The sequence below is a fragment of the Nesoenas mayeri genome (assembly GCF_963082525.1).
Source record: "Nesoenas mayeri genome assembly, chromosome: 4".
Lineage (NCBI taxonomy): Eukaryota > Metazoa > Chordata > Aves > Columbiformes > Columbidae > Nesoenas > Nesoenas mayeri.
Window position 1 is genome coordinate 77317775 of NC_137540.1, and position 18088 is coordinate 77335862.

General features: G+C 57.6%; 1 protein-coding gene across 1 annotated transcript in view; it reads right to left on the reverse strand.

The window, feature by feature from the left end:
- Positions 1-18088, reverse strand: part of DYSF (dysferlin) — a gene marked incomplete at both ends in the record, with an annotated part of 93799 nt that overhangs the window by 67345 nt on the left and 8366 nt on the right. Inside the window, 23 exon segments of the mRNA XM_080343877.1 lie at positions 99-204; positions 335-449; positions 990-1156; positions 1574-1705; positions 3038-3193; positions 3744-3936; positions 6563-6669; positions 7129-7253; positions 7872-8049; positions 8573-8686; positions 9001-9116; positions 10149-10190; positions 11844-11926; positions 12076-12119; positions 12201-12269; positions 13354-13457; positions 13689-13815; positions 13997-14112; positions 15470-15500; positions 15591-15641; positions 15798-15860; positions 16500-16628; positions 17777-17973. Coding sequence (XP_080200003.1) covers positions 99-204; positions 335-449; positions 990-1156; positions 1574-1705; positions 3038-3193; positions 3744-3936; positions 6563-6669; positions 7129-7253; positions 7872-8049; positions 8573-8686; positions 9001-9116; positions 10149-10190; positions 11844-11926; positions 12076-12119; positions 12201-12269; positions 13354-13457; positions 13689-13815; positions 13997-14112; positions 15470-15500; positions 15591-15641; positions 15798-15860; positions 16500-16628; positions 17777-17973 — 2565 coding nt within the window.

An 18088-nucleotide genomic window follows, 5' to 3' on the forward strand; every position in this document is an offset into this window, starting at 1 on the left:
CATCCCTGGTGCTGGGTGGGACCGTGGAAGGAAACACCACGATGGGCAGAGTGAGGAGGATGAAAACAGGACGGATGCCCCAAACTGCTTCCCGGTACCTTTCTCATCCACAGCTCTGTTGAGATCCGTGTCCCACTCCAAGTCTTCCCATTTCCAGCCAGGAGGACACTCAATCTCATCCTTAGGCAGGACCTTCTCCCCGTTCTGCAGGACACAGGAGGGTTTTCAACCAAATGATGCCCAGCAGATGCCTGAATCTCCCTGGAGCCCCCCAGGTTGTTTCTCCCAGCGCAGCCTGGGGTGGGGGCTCGGACCCCACCCGCTTGGTCCTTACCACGTCGCTGTAGGCATCGGACATGTGGATCCACTGGCCTCCCGGCAGCCGGACCTGGTTCTCAAACACTTCCTCCACGAAGCTCAGGTGCCCGGCGTCCACATCGTGCAGCAACCTGCACCCCGGGGAGATGGGGGACATCAGGGGCTCCCTCCCAGCACGGCCTTGTGTCCTCCATCTTCTCGTGTCCTCCCATGCCACCCCAGTGCATACTTTGCCTCCTGAACCTCTCCCACCCCAGAGGAACCAAGCAAAGCTCCCACAAGACCTCAGGAACCCAAATCACCAGCTGTAAATCCAGTGCAAGGCGACAGAGCTGTGCTGAGCATCCTTCGTCCCCTCAGTGCCCTGCTGGGATCCCACCACCAAAGCTCCTCAGTGTGAGGCTTCCACAGGCACCCTGGTGATCTGGGTGCTGGGGTCGTCATGTCCAGCACCCACCACCCCAGGTCCATCACCCAGCGCAGCAACGATGCGCTTGCATTAACCCCATTGCCTACCCAGGGCAGCGCAGGCGGATGAGGAAGCCCCAAGGCACCTCAGATCTCCATCCAGCTTTCTGAGTCACCTTGCCACCAGCTTCCCACCTGCTCAGGTTTTGGGGTGCCCGTGACAGCCCGCCCAGCTCTGCTCTTTGCAGAAATCCATCACTCACGTCTTCTCCGGGCAGATGAACCAGTCCCCGGCCCAGGTCCAGCCCGTGGAGGGACGGAAGCTGTCCTTGGGCAGCTTGATCTTGCCGGTGACATCTGAGTATTTGGGGTAGGTCAGGCCGGTGGTGCCCCAGTTCCCCACCAGCGCCAGCTTGGTCTGGTTCTCATACTGGAGGAGCAAAAGCCGAAAGGTTTTTGAGTTGGAGGCACAAAATCCCATGAATAATCCTTATGAAATCCTATGAATAATCCACTCCTGGCAGGTCCCATCCTGAGGACAGATCTCCTGGGAACAGCCGTGCCCCCACCAGCCCTGCCCCATGGGCGCTCCACATTTCCCCCCAGCAGGTACAAGGAGGTGTGGAGCCCCGGTGAGGCTTCACTGCTCATCATCAACCTACTCCCCAGCTTTTCTGGCTGAATGCTGGTGGAAACAGCTCTTCTCGCAGTTGGCAGGGGCTGATGTGACCCTCACCTGGTGGCACTCTCACCCATGGTCCAGCCCAGCCCTCCCATCCATGGTGGAGCTGCTGCCCATGTCAGAGAGAAAAAAATCCCTTTAGGGGGGTCCTGGTGAGATACTCACAGTTTCGGCAAAGACGGAGAGCTTCCCCTCGGCAAACTGGTTGAACTCCTTCTCATCGACCGACAGCCCGAACCAGAGCTGGACCCGCAGCTGGGCTGGGATCCTGGGCCCCATCGCCTCCTCCTGGGGGTACTGCCCAAGGCAGAGCCCCGTTAGCGTCACAGCATCACACAAGCACTTTGCTTGGAAAAGCCCCTCAAGCTCATCCAGTCCACCCGTTCCCCCAGCCCTGTCCCTGCCCCGTGTCCTGAGAACCTCATGTCCGTCTGTCCAGCCCTCCAGGGCTGGTGACTCCAGCACTGCCCTGGGCAGCCTGTTCAATGCCCCACAGCCCTTTGGGGAAGAAATTGTTCCCACATCCAACCTCAACCTCCCCTGGCGCAACTTGAGGCTGTTTCCTCTGCTCCTGGCACTTGTTCCTGGGGAGCAGAGCCCGACCCCCCTGGCTCCAAGCTCCTTTCAGGCAGTTCAGAGATCAGAAGGTCTCCCCTCAGCTCCTGTTCTCCAGCTGAACCCCCAGGTCCCTCAGCCGCTCCATCACACTTGTGCTCCAGCCCCTCACCAGCTCCGTTCCCTTCTCTCCACTCGCTCCAGCACCTCAAGGGTTTCTTGCTGTGAGGGCCCAAAACTGCCCCCCGAATTCATGGTTTGGCCTCCCCAGGTCCCAGCACAGGGACGGTCGCTGCCCTGGGCCTGCTGGCCACCCCAGTGCTGGTACCAGCCAGGATGCTGGTGGCCTCTTGGCCACCTGGGCACGCGCTGGCTCATGTTCAGCCGCTGGCACCAACACCCCCAGGGCCTTTTCCAGCCGCTCCTCCCCAGCCTGGAGCATTCATGGGGTTGTTGTGACCCAAGCACAGGACCTGGCACTTGGCCTTGGTGACCCTCAGACAACTGGCCTCAGCCCATCGATCCATGATCAATGTCCTCGAGGGCAATATTAATGGGGGTTGCTCAGGATGCAAGGCTGGGGCGGTGGGGATGAGGCCCGGGGAGATGTGGGGTACACGGGACACGAAGCATCCCTGAGAACTGCGACATCAACACTTTGGGGATGATCCAGAGGAGCTTCCAACCCCGGTGCTCAGAGCTTCTGTGTGTGGCTGGGACACCCATAGAATAGTTTGGGTTGGAAGGGACCTTCTAAGGCCATCTAGTCCCACCCCAATATATGAAAAAATACACTATTCACTGCTGATGGATGCAAAGGGCAGCTGAGCTCCACCAGAAGCATCGCCAGTTTCTCACTGTGAAGGAACCAGCTTCAACTGGGTCAAAACTGGGGCTGGAGGTGCCCAAAGCCCTGGGCACGCATGGGTTAATGCAGCCTGTATGCAGCCTGTTGGGTTGGGATTTCAGGTTTCCCTGCACAATTTTATCCTTTTATATATATATGTGTGTTTTTAGGGGAAAATATTTCAGAAATGGGTCTGAGGTGTGCATATCCATGGTAAGCCGAGGTACCTTGAGGAAGATGGTCTGCAGCTTCCCGCAGTTCTTGCCGCAGCAGCCGGAGATGTTCCTGGAGAACAGGACCTGGTGGGCCGGCACGCGGGCGTACGCCACGCGCTTGTCCCCCTGCAGCATCCAGATCACTATGTCGGGCAGGCTGTTTTGGGGCTGGAAAACACCAAAGATGTAGCGTCTGACCAGGGGGCTCTGACCATCGGCCATGGAGGGACGGGGGAGGTGGGAGATTGGCCGTGTCGCGAGTCCTGCTGCCCTCACAAGCCCATGGGGGGAGACCAGTCCACCCAAACGCCATCTCAGCAGCTCCGGGTCCCATCGGGATCTGGCCAAGGCAGCGCAACCCCACATTTCCCCAAGTCCTGTCCTCCACAGCCAGCCAAGGGCATAGAATCAATTGGTTGGAAAACACCTTCAAAGTCATGAAGTCCACCCGTTCCCCCAGCCCTGTCCCTGCCCCATGTCCTGAGAACCTCATGTCCGTCTGTCCAGCCCTCCAGGGCTGGTGACTCCAGCACTGCCCCGGGCAGCCTGTTCCAATGCCCCACAGCCCTTTCCATGAATAATTTTTCCCTAATATCCAATCTAAACGATTGCCGGGTGATTGCTCACAGCCAACGCACCAGAACAGCCCCATGGCAGCGAGCTCAGGGCAGAACGAGTCCCCTCCCAGGCAAAAAGCAGCTCCTGGCGCCACCGTTACCTCCTCGGCCATGGCCTTCAGCCTGGCCAGCCAGTCCTCCGCCTGCTCCAGGGCCACCGCCAGGCTCGAGTCCTCGTGCTTGAGCTTCAGGGCGGCCTTGACCATCTGCTCCAGGTTGGAGCTGCGGAAGCGGTACATGTTCTGGTCCAGGTGGGTGCTGGCCGCCTTCCCCAGCACGTCGGGCAGGCTCAGGCTGCGGGGACGGGCAGAGGCATTAGCAGCTCCCTCTCCCTCTCCCGGCGCTTTTCCTCGCTTCTTTTAGTATTGTTTCTCCTCCTTTTCAGCAAGTTTACGAATGGTTACCAAGCCATTTGGGGAACATGGCAATGCCAAGAGCGAAGGAGCTTCAAACCGCAGCTGCAGCATCACCCGCAGCAGGCGGGACGGGGCCCGGGCTGAGCCGCGCACACATGTATTTTAATCTAAATTGAGCCAAGCTGCTAGAGAAATGTTTGAGGAGTCTGGAGGATCCTCGCTGCGCTGAGCCACTTCGAGGATTTCCTGCAAAACGCGGTGATTTACGCTGCTGCTGTTATTGATGTTTTTCTTGCTCCCAGCTCCTGACCCAGAGCGTTCCCCCCTGGGGCTGGGACTGGGATCTGTAAATCCCCTTTTAATTGCGTGATAAATAAGAAGGACAAGGGGTCCTCCCTGCTGATGCTCATCAAAACGTGCCATGGACAGACACTGATATCTATCTGCCTGGGACGGTGTCAGTGCAGGTTGGCCCAGGTTAATAACCCGGTCTGGCCAAACTTGCTAATTAAATTTCATTTCTCTTATGAGAACTGGGTTTGCTGTTATTCCCAAAGAGAGCTGGGGCGCTGCGGGTGTTGCTAATTAATCAAATCGCTTAGTAGCAACCTGTGCCAGGAGCTCAATTAAAACACCGATCGCAGCCGGTGAACTCAGTTTTGTGTCCACGCTTCATTTATGGATTCATTACGAGGGAGCTGCTAACGAGCTGAGCTCCCACTCTGTCAATGGTGTGCGGGGAGGACGCTGCGCACCCACCAAATAAACACCGCTCGGCACAAATGAGAATGCGCTTCAAGGTTCTGGCAGGAACAAGAATAAAGGAAAAAGTAAAACCAAAACTAAATATCCTCACTGCAGCTGAGTTTAAGTTCAGAAAGCTTAACTGTAAAACAATGTGAAAAGGAGGAAAATATTAAACAGGTGTGAAAAGGAGCAGCAGAAAGGGTTAAATCCAACAGGCAGCATGGGAACAGGTAGAAGATACCACGTTCCTGGAGACATGTGCCCCATGTCAGAGACAACCATGATGGTCAAACGAAGGTAAATTGTGCTCGAAGGGGAAAATGGAAAAGACCATGGACTCCACCAAATGAAAAGTAAAAATACCGTGAAGTAATGAAAAAAAAAAAGGGGCAAAAAGATGGAGGTGCCCCCATTAAAAGCCTAAAACCAAAGGAACTGTCTGTGTTCAGGGGGATCAGAGGACTGGAAGGACTGACTCAGGGATTAAGGTGGTGGCAACTTCAGAGAGACCTGGGAGGACCTGAGATCAGCGAGTCTGACTCCCGCATCCAGCAAACGAGGAGAAAGCACAAGCAAGAAGAGAAGATGAGGGTGGTGGACAAGCCGGACCCGAGGTGCCACCTGCGCAGGGACGGTGGGTCATGCAGGGTGACACCGTCCCCTGAAGGACACGCTGGGCTCCCCAGCAGCTCACGGCATTGTCCTTCCCCAAGGGCTCTGCCACCATGGAGCAAGAGGATGGGCACCTCCTGAGCTGCCTATAGAATCGTGGGATCATGGGATCATTTTGGTTGGAAAAGCCCCTCAAGATGATCGAGTTCACCTGTTACCCAACCCCAGCTCTGCCCTGTGTCCTGAGAACCTCATGTCCGTCTGTCCAGCCCTCCAGGGATGGTGACTCCAGCACTGCCCTGGGCAGCCTGTTCCAATGCCCCACAGCCCTTTGGGGAAGAAATTGTTCCTCATTAAAAAGGCAAAGCAACAGCAGATCATAGAATCATGGAATAGTTTGGGTTTGAAGGGCCCTTCCCAGCCCCCCAGTGCCCCCCCTGCCATGACAGGGACATCTTCACCAGCTCAGGTTGCTCAGAGCCCCGTCCAGCCTGGCCTGGGATGTCTCAGGGATGGTTCATCCACCACCTCTCTGGCCAACCTGGGCCAGGCTCTCACCACCCTCAGGGACAACAATTCCTTCCTCATGTCCAGCCTGAATCTCCCTCCTTTAGTTTAAACCATCACACCTTGTCCTATCACAACAGGCCCTGCCCAAAAGTCTGTCCCCATCTTTCTTATCAGCCCCTTTTAAGTCCGGAACGGCCGCACAAAGGTCTCCCTGGAGCTTCTTTTCTCCAGCTGAACCCCCCAGCTCTCTCAGACACTGGTGGTGCTGCCCATGGGGACAGAGGGGCTCAGTGCCACACAGCCATGGGACACATGACCCCTTTGGGTGCTCTGCACAGGTGCCTCCTACACGATGGACACACAAGAGCTCAATCCAGAAGCCCCAGAGGTGGCTCCTCACCCACCAGCCCCACCGTCCCCGGCCGGGCGGCTCCAGCTCCTGCCCCGACACAAAGGTGCCCATTGAGCACGCCCGCCTGCAGCCCTCACACCGAGCCCGGGGATTTATGACTTGCCTTAAACGTCACCTTGTCAACTCCCTGCCTTGGCTCGGCAGCTTTGGAAGCAAACGTTAGCAAACGACCCGTGTTTTTCAGAGAAAAAAGAAATGAAAAGGACTTGTCCCTTCCAAGATAAATAAGCTCTCTTGCAGTAAAGGGCATGGAAAGGTTCGCAGTCAGAACGGGCAGAAATACCTGCAGTCGGCGATAACGTCATCCATGAGCTGGGCACCCAGCGCGTCCAGCTCGCTGGGCGAGCAGTTGGCCTTGAGGGCAAGGTGGACCTTCTCCAGGTTGGCTTCCTGCATGACAGGTGGGAAGAGGAGCTGCACAGCGGGACCCCCTGCACCCCAGGGCGGCCCCCTCCTGGGGCTGCTCCCCACGATCACAACCTCCAGCCTGGGGCCCACCAGGGCTCTGCACCTTTGGTTTTGCTCCTGTTGGAGCTCTGGGGGAAATGATGGGGAAATAGGGCAAGAAATCCCATCAATAGCTCAGGAAGGTCCCTGCCTCCTGTGCCTGTACCAGCGGGCAGGTGGGTGGCAAGGCAAAGCACCATTGACCCCTCAGTGTCACCCCGGTGGGGATGAGGATGGTCCCATTACTCCACAGGCTGAGCAGGGCTCTCAGGACACAACAGATTTCCCCACCACAGTACAAGAGACACCAGCCCCCAACCTGACCCAGCCTGGAGATGGCCTCTGTCCCCTCCCTGTCCCCAGGAAGGAGGGGACAATGCTCCCTACCACCGCGCCACTCACCAGCCTGTCCGCCGCGTGGTGGAGAAGATTTTGAGCGTCGGTCCGATAGCTGATGTCTTCCCAGTAGGATGACAACACCACCACGGGCTTCACGTTGCCCCAGGGCAGGTAGTAATACTGACAACCTGGAGGTGACAGCACACGGGTGAACTCCTGACATTGGGGTGACGGGGGACCTTGCTCTTCAGGACCAGGACGGAGTTGAAGACGAGCAGTGCAGCATCTGCTCTTGGGCAGAAGCCCATCTTTTGGCTCTTTTGGGGCAGGAAGATGGAGCTTATGTCCCCCAAACCCACGTGCAACAGAGCGATGCACCCCAAGGTCCAAAGAGATCAACCTCCGTGGCTGCAGCAGCTCCTGCAGAGCAGTGAGGGCAGAAACCAGAACAGCCCCAGGTGGGTGAGGACATCTCACAGCACAGTGAGAGGAAAGGCCACCCCAAAGCTTTGGCTCGCCCTTGAAGACAAACGGCACTCTTAGCACCAAGGTGCTGTCCGAAAACTACTTGAAGCCAACACAGAGCTGAAAGAAGTAGTCCTGCCTTCCCTAGTCCTCCTTAGTCACATATTCCCCCTTCACAGCATGGTTGAGGTGGGCAAGGACCTCTGGGGTCATCTGGCCCAAGCCCTGCTCAAGCAGGGCCACCTTGAGCAGGTTGTCCAGGACCACGTCCAGTTGGGTTGTGGACACCTCCAGGGATGGAGACGGCCCGTCCAGCGCTCGCTCCCCACCACATTGCTCACCATCGAAGACGGCCCGGCTGTACTGGGTGGTGGAGGCCAAGGGCAAGCAGGTGTTGTCAAATTTGTTGCCATAGTTGCCGATGCTGACTTCAAACTGGATGGCATCGTCCACGTCCTGGAGCATGGTGGCTGAGTAGAAGGCAGCGAAAAGCGAGTACTTCCGACGGCGCAGGTACTTCTGCAATGGGCATGGGACCATGTCCATAGAGGAGACACCACCACCACCACCCTACACACACCCTCCACCACCCTGGCCCACACCAGCTCAGCGGGGCCTCCGAGATGGAAGAGTTTCTTGTGGGGAGGAAAAGCTTATGTCGCAGCGAGGGAATTTTGGGCAAGATATTTAGGAAAAAACCTGACAAATGAGAAGGCCAGAACTTTCCTTAAAAAATGCAGTTTAAACCTGAAGAAAGGAGCAAAAGGAGCACATGTGCCATAAGGCTCAAGTTGGGATTGGGGTCCTGCTGGAGCAAATCTCCCACCCCTCTATGCTCTCCATGGTCTGCTCTCTACAGCAGCTCAGATGGAGCAAGGTGGACACCTTGGGATGGAAACACAGGAGGAGACAAGACCCACGAGCTCACCAACCACTCAATGGGAACTCAACCATCCAGGACCAACACCACCCCCATGGCCCACATGCCAGAGAAACAAACCCAGAGCCCACGGGGACAGATGCCCCACGGAGACCCCGTTACCTCCACCCGCAGGATGTCGTCCGCGGAAATGTCCTCCACCTTCTGCTCCACGTGCTCCACCAGTTTGGTCTCCAGCTCCACCAGCATCCTGCCGCGATACGCCACTCCTTCGCCCTTGGGGCAGAACCAGGGACAGGCGTCAGACCCCGGCGTCCCCTCCCCATGGCTGAGACCTGTGTTTGCCTCCAAAGGGCTTTGTTGCAGAGGAAGGAGAACAGGCAAAGCATTTCCACAAGCGCCTCGAAGGTGGAGAGCGTTTGGGCAGCGCAGAGACATCAGGAAGGGTTTAGCCAGCGGGAAGAGCCAGGGGCAGAGAACGCGGCGCAGGATCCTAATAACAAAGCCAGTTTGGGTTAATAGCAGCGTTATTTTGGCGAGGAGGGGGTGGTGGTTTAGTTGAGGTTCTGCTGGAAAGAAGGCGACGTCACCTTTCCTAAATTGAGAGTCTCGTAGGGGTCGGGGAAGCCGGTGAACTCGCGGGGGCTGCCGTAGAGGTTGATGTAGCAGGGACCGAAGGTCGGCAGGAACCCGAGCCCGTCATCCGCTGGGGACCAAGGGGGAAAAGAGCTGTTAGAGAGCGCTGAAGGCACCTCGGGGATGTGTCCCATGGGGCTTCGCTGCAGAACCACGAGGACCACACACGTGTGTCTGGAAGCCACAAAATGCTGCAATTTTTTCACCCCCTTTGAGTCCTACAACTGCTTAGAATCACAGAATCATTTTGGATGGAAAAGCCCCTCAAGCTCATGGAGTCCAACCATAACCCACCCTGTCCCTGCCCCCTGTCCTGAGAACCTCATGTCCGTCTGTCCAGCCCTCCAGGGATGGTGACTCCAGCACTGCCCTGGGCAGCCTGTTCAATGCCCCACAGCCCTTTGGGGAAGAAATTGTTCCCAGATCCAACCTCAACCTCCCCTGGCACAACTTGAGGCCGTTTCCTCTGGTCCTGGCGCTTGTTCCTGGGGAGCAGAGCCCGACCCCCCTGGCTCCAAGCTCCTTTCAGGCAGTTCAGAGATCAGAAGGTCTCCCCTCAGCTCCTGTTCTCCAGCTGAACCCCCAGGTCCCTCAGCCGCTCCATCACACTTGTGCTCCAGCCCCTCACCAGTTCATCTTTTTGCAGCAGAAAGACAAGGCGGGTTTGGGGCTGTGCAGACAGCACAGAGCCCCCCAGTCCCAGGAAGGGTCCCTAAAGAAGGGGAATTGCTTTGCTGGTATGAACTGGTGCATGGGATTTACACCAGCCAAGGAGAAGGCCCTGTGCTCTCCCTATGGCAGTAAGAGTGCTTGGAAGAGAACAGCTCATTTTTATGAAACCTTGAGAAGAAGGAGCAGTGAAGGGCCAGAAATCATGGAATCATAGAATGGTTGGGGTTGAAGGGACCTTCCCAGCTCCCCAGTGCCCCCCCTGCCATGGGCAGGGACATCTGCACCAGCCCAGGTTGCTCAGAGCCCCGTCCAGCCTGGCCTGGCTGATGCTCCCGAAGCTCTGGCCAAGGCTCCAGTGCTGACGGCATCTGAACCAGCAAAACCGTTACCCAAAGCGGTGATTGCAAACCGAGAGGTTAAGGAGACGTACGGTCTGCGGCTTTCAGAGGCTTCGCGAGAGCAGGAAACTCATCTGAGGCACAAAGAGATGGAGAGAGGTCAGGACAGGCAGGGGGAAGAGCAGGAGGGAGGATGGAGGGTTATGGATGCTCTCGTGGGCTTTTGGTGCCAACAGACACGGGAGAGACAGAGAGAGAAAGCAGGAGGTTGTGGAATAGCCCCATCACCCTCCCCGGAGGCTGCGGGATTGGGGTGAAATGGGGGGATTTGGGAACCGCTGCAGCTGGATGGGCCCATGGGGAGCTGCGGTTCCCCGGTGTCTCCTCGGGACCCAGCAGGTCCCGGTGCTGGGGTGGGGCGGGCAGACCCCGGCAGCCTCCTCCTCCTCCCAGCCTCTCTCTCTCTCTCCAGCCCAGCCCAGGAGCTGCGTTTTAACTGGAGAAGATGGGGGTGGACACACAAGCACCTCGATGGAGAAGGGTCCTGCACCCCAACCCCAGCACCGCATGCACGGCCGGGCAGCGCTGGGGGGTTTGGGCTGCGGGACGCGCGGCTGCCGCCAGCCCTGTCCCATGTCCCCATGTCATGGGGATGCTCGCGGTGGGGTGGGGGGCTGCAGGACACCCAAGGCTCTCAGGGATGCACAAAGCCAAGGTGAGGAGTCCCCATGGGGCTGCAAGTGTCACAGAAGCTCATTAGCAGCAGGAGATGCTCATGCAGATTAGGGCAGATGTTGCTCCTGGACCTGTCCTGGCTCTTGGTAGCCAGCCCCACAAGAGTGTCCCCCTCCCTGCCATCCTGCTTGGCACAGGTGACATGTCGGTGTCACCCCCCCAAGACCTGCAGGCACCTCCATGGTGGTCCTTTGCTTCAGAATGTCCCTGGGACTTGAAACAGCACCCTCAGCTAGACCTGAACCCCACAGCACGACAGCCTCTAAACGCCACCTGAGAGGCCGGTGGGGACACGCACAGGCGGGACGTGGCATGTTCCAGCGCTGGTGCCACCACTGCCTGTCACCAGCCACACAGAGGAGACGGTCACCTCCGCTCCACAAGGAAAGAGAAGCAAAACCTCTGGTGAGGGCAGCTCTGCAACCCCCACCATCCCAACACCGCTGGGATCATAGAGGCAGAGAACAGGTGGGGTTGCAGGGACCTTCCCAGCCCCAAGTGCCCCCCCTGCCATGACAGGGACATCTTCACCAGCTCAGGGTGCTCAGAGCCCCGTCCAGCCTGGCCTGGGATGTCTCAGGGATGGTTCATCCCCCACCTCTCTGGCCAACCTGGGCCAGGCTCTCATCACCCCCAGTGTCAAAACTTTCTTCCTCACGTCCAGCCTGAATCTCCCTCCTTTAGTTTAAAACCATCACCCCTTGTCCTATCACAACAGACCTTGCTCAAAAGTCTGTCCCCATCTTTCTTATCAGCCCCTTTTAAGTCTGGAAAGGCCGCAATAAGGTCTCCCCGGCACTTCTCCTCTCCAGGATGAACAGCCCAACCTGAAGCCCGATGACCTGAAGTTCTTCAAAACCACAAAGCAGGCGGGACCAGGTCCAACCAGAACACAGACCATGGGATGCAGCAACCCCCAGCATCTCCCCGCACAGTGTCTTGGGACCACAGCAGCGGTGACATCCCCCAAGCCAACACCAACCTGCAGCCGGGATCATGCAGGGCTCCTCCGCGGCCATGCACCCCAAACCCCGTCCTGCCGCCCCCCTTACCCTCCAGCTCCCCGCCGGGGGCCGAGATCTTGGACATGCAGAGGTGGGCAGTGCCGATGACATCGTTGTGCGTCAGACGGTCCCTGCAACACAACCCGCGATGCCATCGCACTGCGATGCCATCACGCTGTGGACATGGGGGGTTCACCCGTGGGGTGTCCCGCTGCCCATCCCACTCCTCCAGCTCCGCTCTCCCCACGGGCACCCTCCCCGTGACCCCCTCCCCACGCACCAGTCGGTCACCCGGATCCTCATCTTCTCACACATGGACGGGAACTGGGAAAAGAGGGGGGAGAGGAGCGGTGAGTGGTGGGGAGAGTGCGGGTTTGGGGGGGCTGCAGGGACACCCACGCTCACCATGGCCGGCAGCGTCAGGCACTGGTTCCACTGGGGGTTGGCGTTCTTCTCCAGGATCCTGGAGTGGAGCTGGAGGGGCAACATCACAGAACAGAACCATTTTGGTTGGAAAAGCCCCTCAAGATCATCGAGTCCAATTGTTATCCCAGCCCTGTCCCTGCCCCATGTCCTGAGAACCTCATGTCCGTCTGTCCAGCCCTCCAGGGATGGTGACTCCAGCACTGCCCTGGGCAGCCTGTTCAATGCCCCACAGCCCTTTGGGGAAGAAATTGTTCCCCAGACCCCTTCAGTGTCACCCCAGCACTTCCAGCTCACGGCTGGGCTGCCACACGCCACGTCCCTGGAGCTGGAAGCTCAGATCCCCAAAATACAGACCCCATCTGATGGGTGACCTGGGGGGCTCAGCACCCGCTCTGTGCTGAGGCAGAGGATGCTCTGGGCTGCTTGGGGACCTCATCTTCCCCTTGGGACCACTGAAACCTCACCCCCTTCTCGCTGTGTTTGCTCAGGATAATGTCCTGAGCTTGTGTCCCTCCCCAGGGGAAGATGTATGGGCAGGGGAGACTCCTGGCCCTTTCGTGCAGATCAAAAGATGAGCAGCGGCTCATGGGGACATCACTTGGCAAAGGCACTGGAGGGGACTCAGCAGCAAAGGGAGTGGGACAGGGCTCTGCAAAGCCACTCGAGTCACCTCCACTCCCTGACTGCTCCCAGGGGGACATTTGGTGGCATGGGGACAGCAGCCGCGCACTTCAGGCAGCACAAAGAGCAGCAGAACCCTCCGCAGCTGCGCTGTCACCTTCCTCTGTCCCTTCCCTGGGAGCTCAGCTTCTCCAGCCACATTCCTAATGCAATAGCACCACAAAGAGCCCAGCAAAGAAATTGCTCCGGTGCAGCCCAGCACCTGTGTCTGGGTCTGGTGTGTCACCATGGCACGGGGACACGGCTGGGGACATCGGCTGGGCTGCTCTCAGCCCCTGCCTTTGGGACACTGCGACGTGGAGGGGGAGGATGGGGTGTAACAAGAGTGATGGGACCCCGGCAAATGCTCCAGCAAAGTGAAGGACCAAATTTTCCCCACATTGGGACCAAACCATCCCCGTGCAGAGCTACCGCCCCAGCCCCGCAGCCCCGGGGAGGTCGCCCCGCTCACCGTCTTGCCGGCGAAGCTGACTTCCACAAAGGGATCCACCAGGTTCTTCTTGTTGCTCTCGAAGCCGAAGATCTGCCTGACGTTGTCCATGACGGCGTCGTCCACTGGGAAGGGAAGGAGATGCTGAGAAATCATGGGAGCGCAGGGTGCCCAGGTTGTGCCACAGCTGCACCGCACATCTCCATGGACCCCGGTGGGGAAAACCAGTTCACACCAGTAAAAGACTCATCTCCCTGTACGTTAAGCCTGAGCGATATCTGCAAGGTCTTTGGACCAAGGCTGTGGATGAAGATTCCTTCTCTGTGCCCTTATTTCCCAGCAAAGGCAACACTCACTTTGGGGCAAATCTTCGGCTTTGAAGATCTTCAGGCAGAAATGAGCCCCTCTCAGGGTGACCCCGGTGGGACGCAGGAGGTTGCCCTCGATGTCCTCCTTGTCTTCAGAGATTTCCTTCTTCTCCAGCTGCAGGACAACAGGACAAGACAAAAACACAACCGAGCTTCTCAAAAGTCTTGAAATGAGCAGCAAAAATCCAGCACCACGGCCCCAAAGCAGAGGAAGGTAACGCTGTGGTTCCCCCGGGTCTGGCGGCCCAGGGCAGCGGAGCATCGTGGACGGAAGGTCCCCCCACCGCGATACTCACGGGAGCTTCGTCTCCAGGCCCCAGCACGAACAGGCTGACCTTCAGGTAGCCCTTGGCCCCCGCCGAGAAATCCTCCGGGTCCGAGAGCAACAGCCACTTCCTGAGGAACGCGTGTTCTGGGGAGAAAAGGAACGGACACCCACGGGCTGCACCTCAGGCCGGCGGGGAGGGGACCCAGGGGTGCTCTTCTGGGGTTCATAATAAATATACACTCCTTTTTGGAAAGGAAAGAGGAAAGAGGAGAAGGAGGAGAAGGAGGAGAAGGAGGAGAAGGAGGAGAAGGAGGAGAAGGAGGAGAAGGAGGAGAAGGAGGAGAAGGAGGAGAAGGAGGAGGAGGAGGAGGAGGAGGAGGAGAAGGAGGAGGAGGAGGAGAAGGAGGAGAAGGAGAGGGAAAGAGAAGAGAGGAAGAGAAGAGGAGAAGAGGAGAAAAAGAAGAGACAAGAGAAGAAGAGAAAGAGAAGAGAAAGAGAAGAAAAGAGAAAGAGAAGAGAAAGAGAAGAAAAGAGAAAGAGAAGAGAAAGAGAAGAGAAAGAGAAGAGAAAGAGAAGAGAAAGAGAAGAGAAAGAGAAGAGAAAGAGAAGAGAAAGAGAAGAGAAAGAGAAGAGAAAGAGAAGAGAAAGAGAAGAGAAAGAGAAGAGAAGAACTGTTTCAGTTGGGACCTCATCCAGTCCAACCACTTGACAAATTCAGGGCTGCCCAAAAGTTAAAGCAAATTACTAAGGGATTTGCCTTGTTGATCTTAACTCTTTACAGCTAAAATGACCGAGTTCTTCTCTGCAGTGATTAGGGTAGGAAAATTTGTATAAGCGTTATTTTATCTCCTTTGAGATAAAACAATAGATAAAAGATAAAATAATGAGACAGACTCAAGCCAAAAAAAAAGTGAGCTGGGCTGTGCTGGTGGGATTTCCGCCAGCGGGTCGATGGCACGATGACTTGAAAGGCTCAAGGATGCACATACTGGAAAGAGAGAAGAAGAGGAGAAAGGGAAAGGGAAAGGGAAAGGGAAAGGGAAAGGGAAAGGGAAAGGGAAAGGGAAAGCGAAAGGGAAAGCGAAAGGGAAAGAGAGAAAAGAAGGGAAAGAAGAAGAAGGAAGAAGGAAGAAGGAAGAAGGAAGAAGGAAGAAGGAAGAAGGAAGAAGGAAGAAGGAAGAAGGAAGAAGGAAGAAGGAAGAAGGAAGAAGGAAGAAGGAAGAAGGAAGAAGGAAGAAGGAAGAGAAGAAAGAAGGAGAAAGAAGAAAGAAGAAAGAGAAGAAAGAAGGAGAAAGAAGAAAGAGAAGAAAGAAAGGAGAAAGAAGAAAGAAGCAGAGAGCGGGGTGGTGATGGTGGGTGCAGCGACACGCCTGGGCTCATCCATGGACAGCGGTGATGTGTGTGTGTGTTTCCTCAAGGTTTGGCCCCACAAAAGGGGTTTCCCAAAGCGACCCCCCAGCAGGAGGTGCCCCTGCCCGACCCAGCTCCCCACTGGGCTCACTTGGCTCCGAGTAAACGGTCTCGACATCCATCTGTGCGAAGAAAGGAAAATAAATGTCAGCGTCCACCCCACGGGTCAGTGTGGGGAAAACAGGGGGAGCGGAGAGAGGGGGTGGCCTTACCCGAAACTCCCCGATCACCGAGTCCGCCCGGAATGACCGAGAGTCCACAACCTGCGGGATGAAATGAAGGAAAAAGGGTAAATCCAGCCCAAATCCTCCCTCGGTGGAGGACAGCGCTGCACGGCCTCCTGGGAAATCAGGGGATACCCTGGGGAGGGGGACGAGGTGACGTCCCCGTGAGACAGGGCTGGCGTCAGCAGCGCTCACCGTGATGAAGATGGGCATGTCGAACAGCTCGGACGGTGCCTCGAAGACGTTGAAGAAGAAGGTCTGTTGGAGGGAGGGGTGAGGGTGCGCGGTGGGGTCTGCATCAGCCCCCAAGGGATGCTCCCACCTCCCATCCTCTCCCATGCCCCATATTCCATGCCCTGGAGCACCCTCTCCTCCTCTTAGGTGGGACCCCATCCCACGAACAGCACCAACCCCCTGAGGGGCTGTGTTGTGGCTTTGGTGCACCCCAACCAGCACCATCCTCCAGCTGGCTCCTGCTGGGCTGCTTTGCAGAAGCGTGTCCTAAGCAGCAATCCTGGGGGTCTCCAAACAAAGCAGAGGGGCGGGTTGAAGCAGATTCTGGGGATATCCTAAAACGCATCCCCCGTGGGGACAGGGCTGGAGACGAGTCACCTGCGACTGGCCGAGCGTACCCATCCTGCACGCCCAGCTGAATTGCCATGCCCAGGATGCCACCAGGATGCTACTGGTGACACTGGGACATGTGGGTCACCTGGGGATGGGGACCAAGATGAGTCCTGGATGAAGGCTGGGGATGCTGGACCTGAGCTTCTCTGCCATTGAGGTCCCATTGCCACATCCCCACCTCGGGGTTTCCATCCCTCAGGACCCCAACCCATAAGGCTCCAAAACATCTCCTGACCCCCCCAGCTACATCTGCAGCAGATACCCCCTCACCTCGTCGAAGAAGGGGCTGTTGCCTTTGCGTATCCTGGTCCTCTTGGTCTGCCCGGCGGCCGTCACCTTCACCACGGGCCTGATGTTGACCCCGGGGAGCTGCCGGGCCTCAATGACCTTCACCCTGATCTGGGACGGGAGAGGGGACAAGGCAGGGGGTCACTGGGGTTGGTCCTGCCTGGGGGCGCCTCCCAGGTGATGAGGGTGGGAAGGATCTACAGAGAGGTCTGGACCCGCTGGATCGATGGGCTGAGGCCAATTGTCTGAGGGTCACCAAGGCCAAGTGCCGGGTCCTGCACTTGGGTCACAACAACCCCATCAACGTTCCAGGCTCGGGGAAGAATCACAGAATCATTTTGGTTGGAAGAGAACCTTAAGATCATAGAGTACAACCATTAACCCAACCCTGTCCATGCCCCATGTCCTGAGAACCTCATGTCCGTCTGTCCAGCCCTCCAGGGATGGTGACTCCAGCACTGCCCTGGGCAGCCTGTTCAATGCCCCACAGCCCTTTGGGGAAGAAATTGTTCCCCACATCCAACCTAAGAGCGGCTGCAAAGTGCCCGGCGGAAAAGGCCCTGGGGGTGTTGGTGCCAGCGGCTGAACATGAGCCAGCGTGTGCCCAGGTGGCCAAGAGGCCACCAGCATCCTGGCTGGTACCAGCACTGGTGTGGCCAGCAGGCCCAGGGCAGCGACCGTCCCTGTGCTGGGACCTGGGGGGGACAAATTGCCAATCCTGGGGGCAGTTTTGGCCCCTCACGCCAAGAAAGGGCTTGAGGTGCTGGAGCGAGTGAGAGAAGGGAACGGAGCTGGTGAGGGGCTGGAGCACAATGTGATGGAGACTGAGGGACCTGGGGGTTCAGCTGGAGAACAGGAGCTGAGGGGAGACCTTCTGATCTCTGAACTGCCTGAAAGGAGCTTGGAGCCAGGGGGGTCGGGCTCTGCTCCCCAGGAACAAGCGCCAGGAGCAGAGGAAACGGCCTCAAGTTGCGCCAGGGGAGGCTGAGGTTGGATGTGGGAACAATTTCTTCCCCAAAGGGCTGTGGGGCATTGGAACAGGCTGCCCAGGGCAGTGCTGGAGTCACCATCCCTGGAGGGCTGGACAGACGGACATTAGGTTCTCAGGACAGGGGGCAGGGACAGGGCTGGGGGAACAGTTCGATGAACTTGAGGATCTTTGCCAAGCAAAACGATTTTGTGATTCTGCAGGGACCTGCTGGGGGACCCTGGGGAAGTGGCTTCAGGAGAGGGTCTCATCCCCACCAGCCTCATCTCACCTGGAAATCCTGCGGCTTGTTGGTCAGAGGCTTTTTGGTTGAGCTCCTCCTCCTCCTCCTCACCCCCTGGACGTGGTGCAGCGGGGGTTTGCGGGGCAGCGACGGGGGCTCGGACCCCGGTGGCCCTGAGGCCGATGAGGGCTCCGTCTCATCCCCCGTCGCCACCTGATCCTCCGTCTCCTCCTCTCCGGCTGTTTCTGTACAGGGGGAGGAAGGAGATGGAGACATGAGCACGCGGGGTCCGGGGCTGTGGGACCCCAAGGTGAGGGGTCCAGCTGGGAAAAACGTGATGCTAGGGGGGACATGTCACCC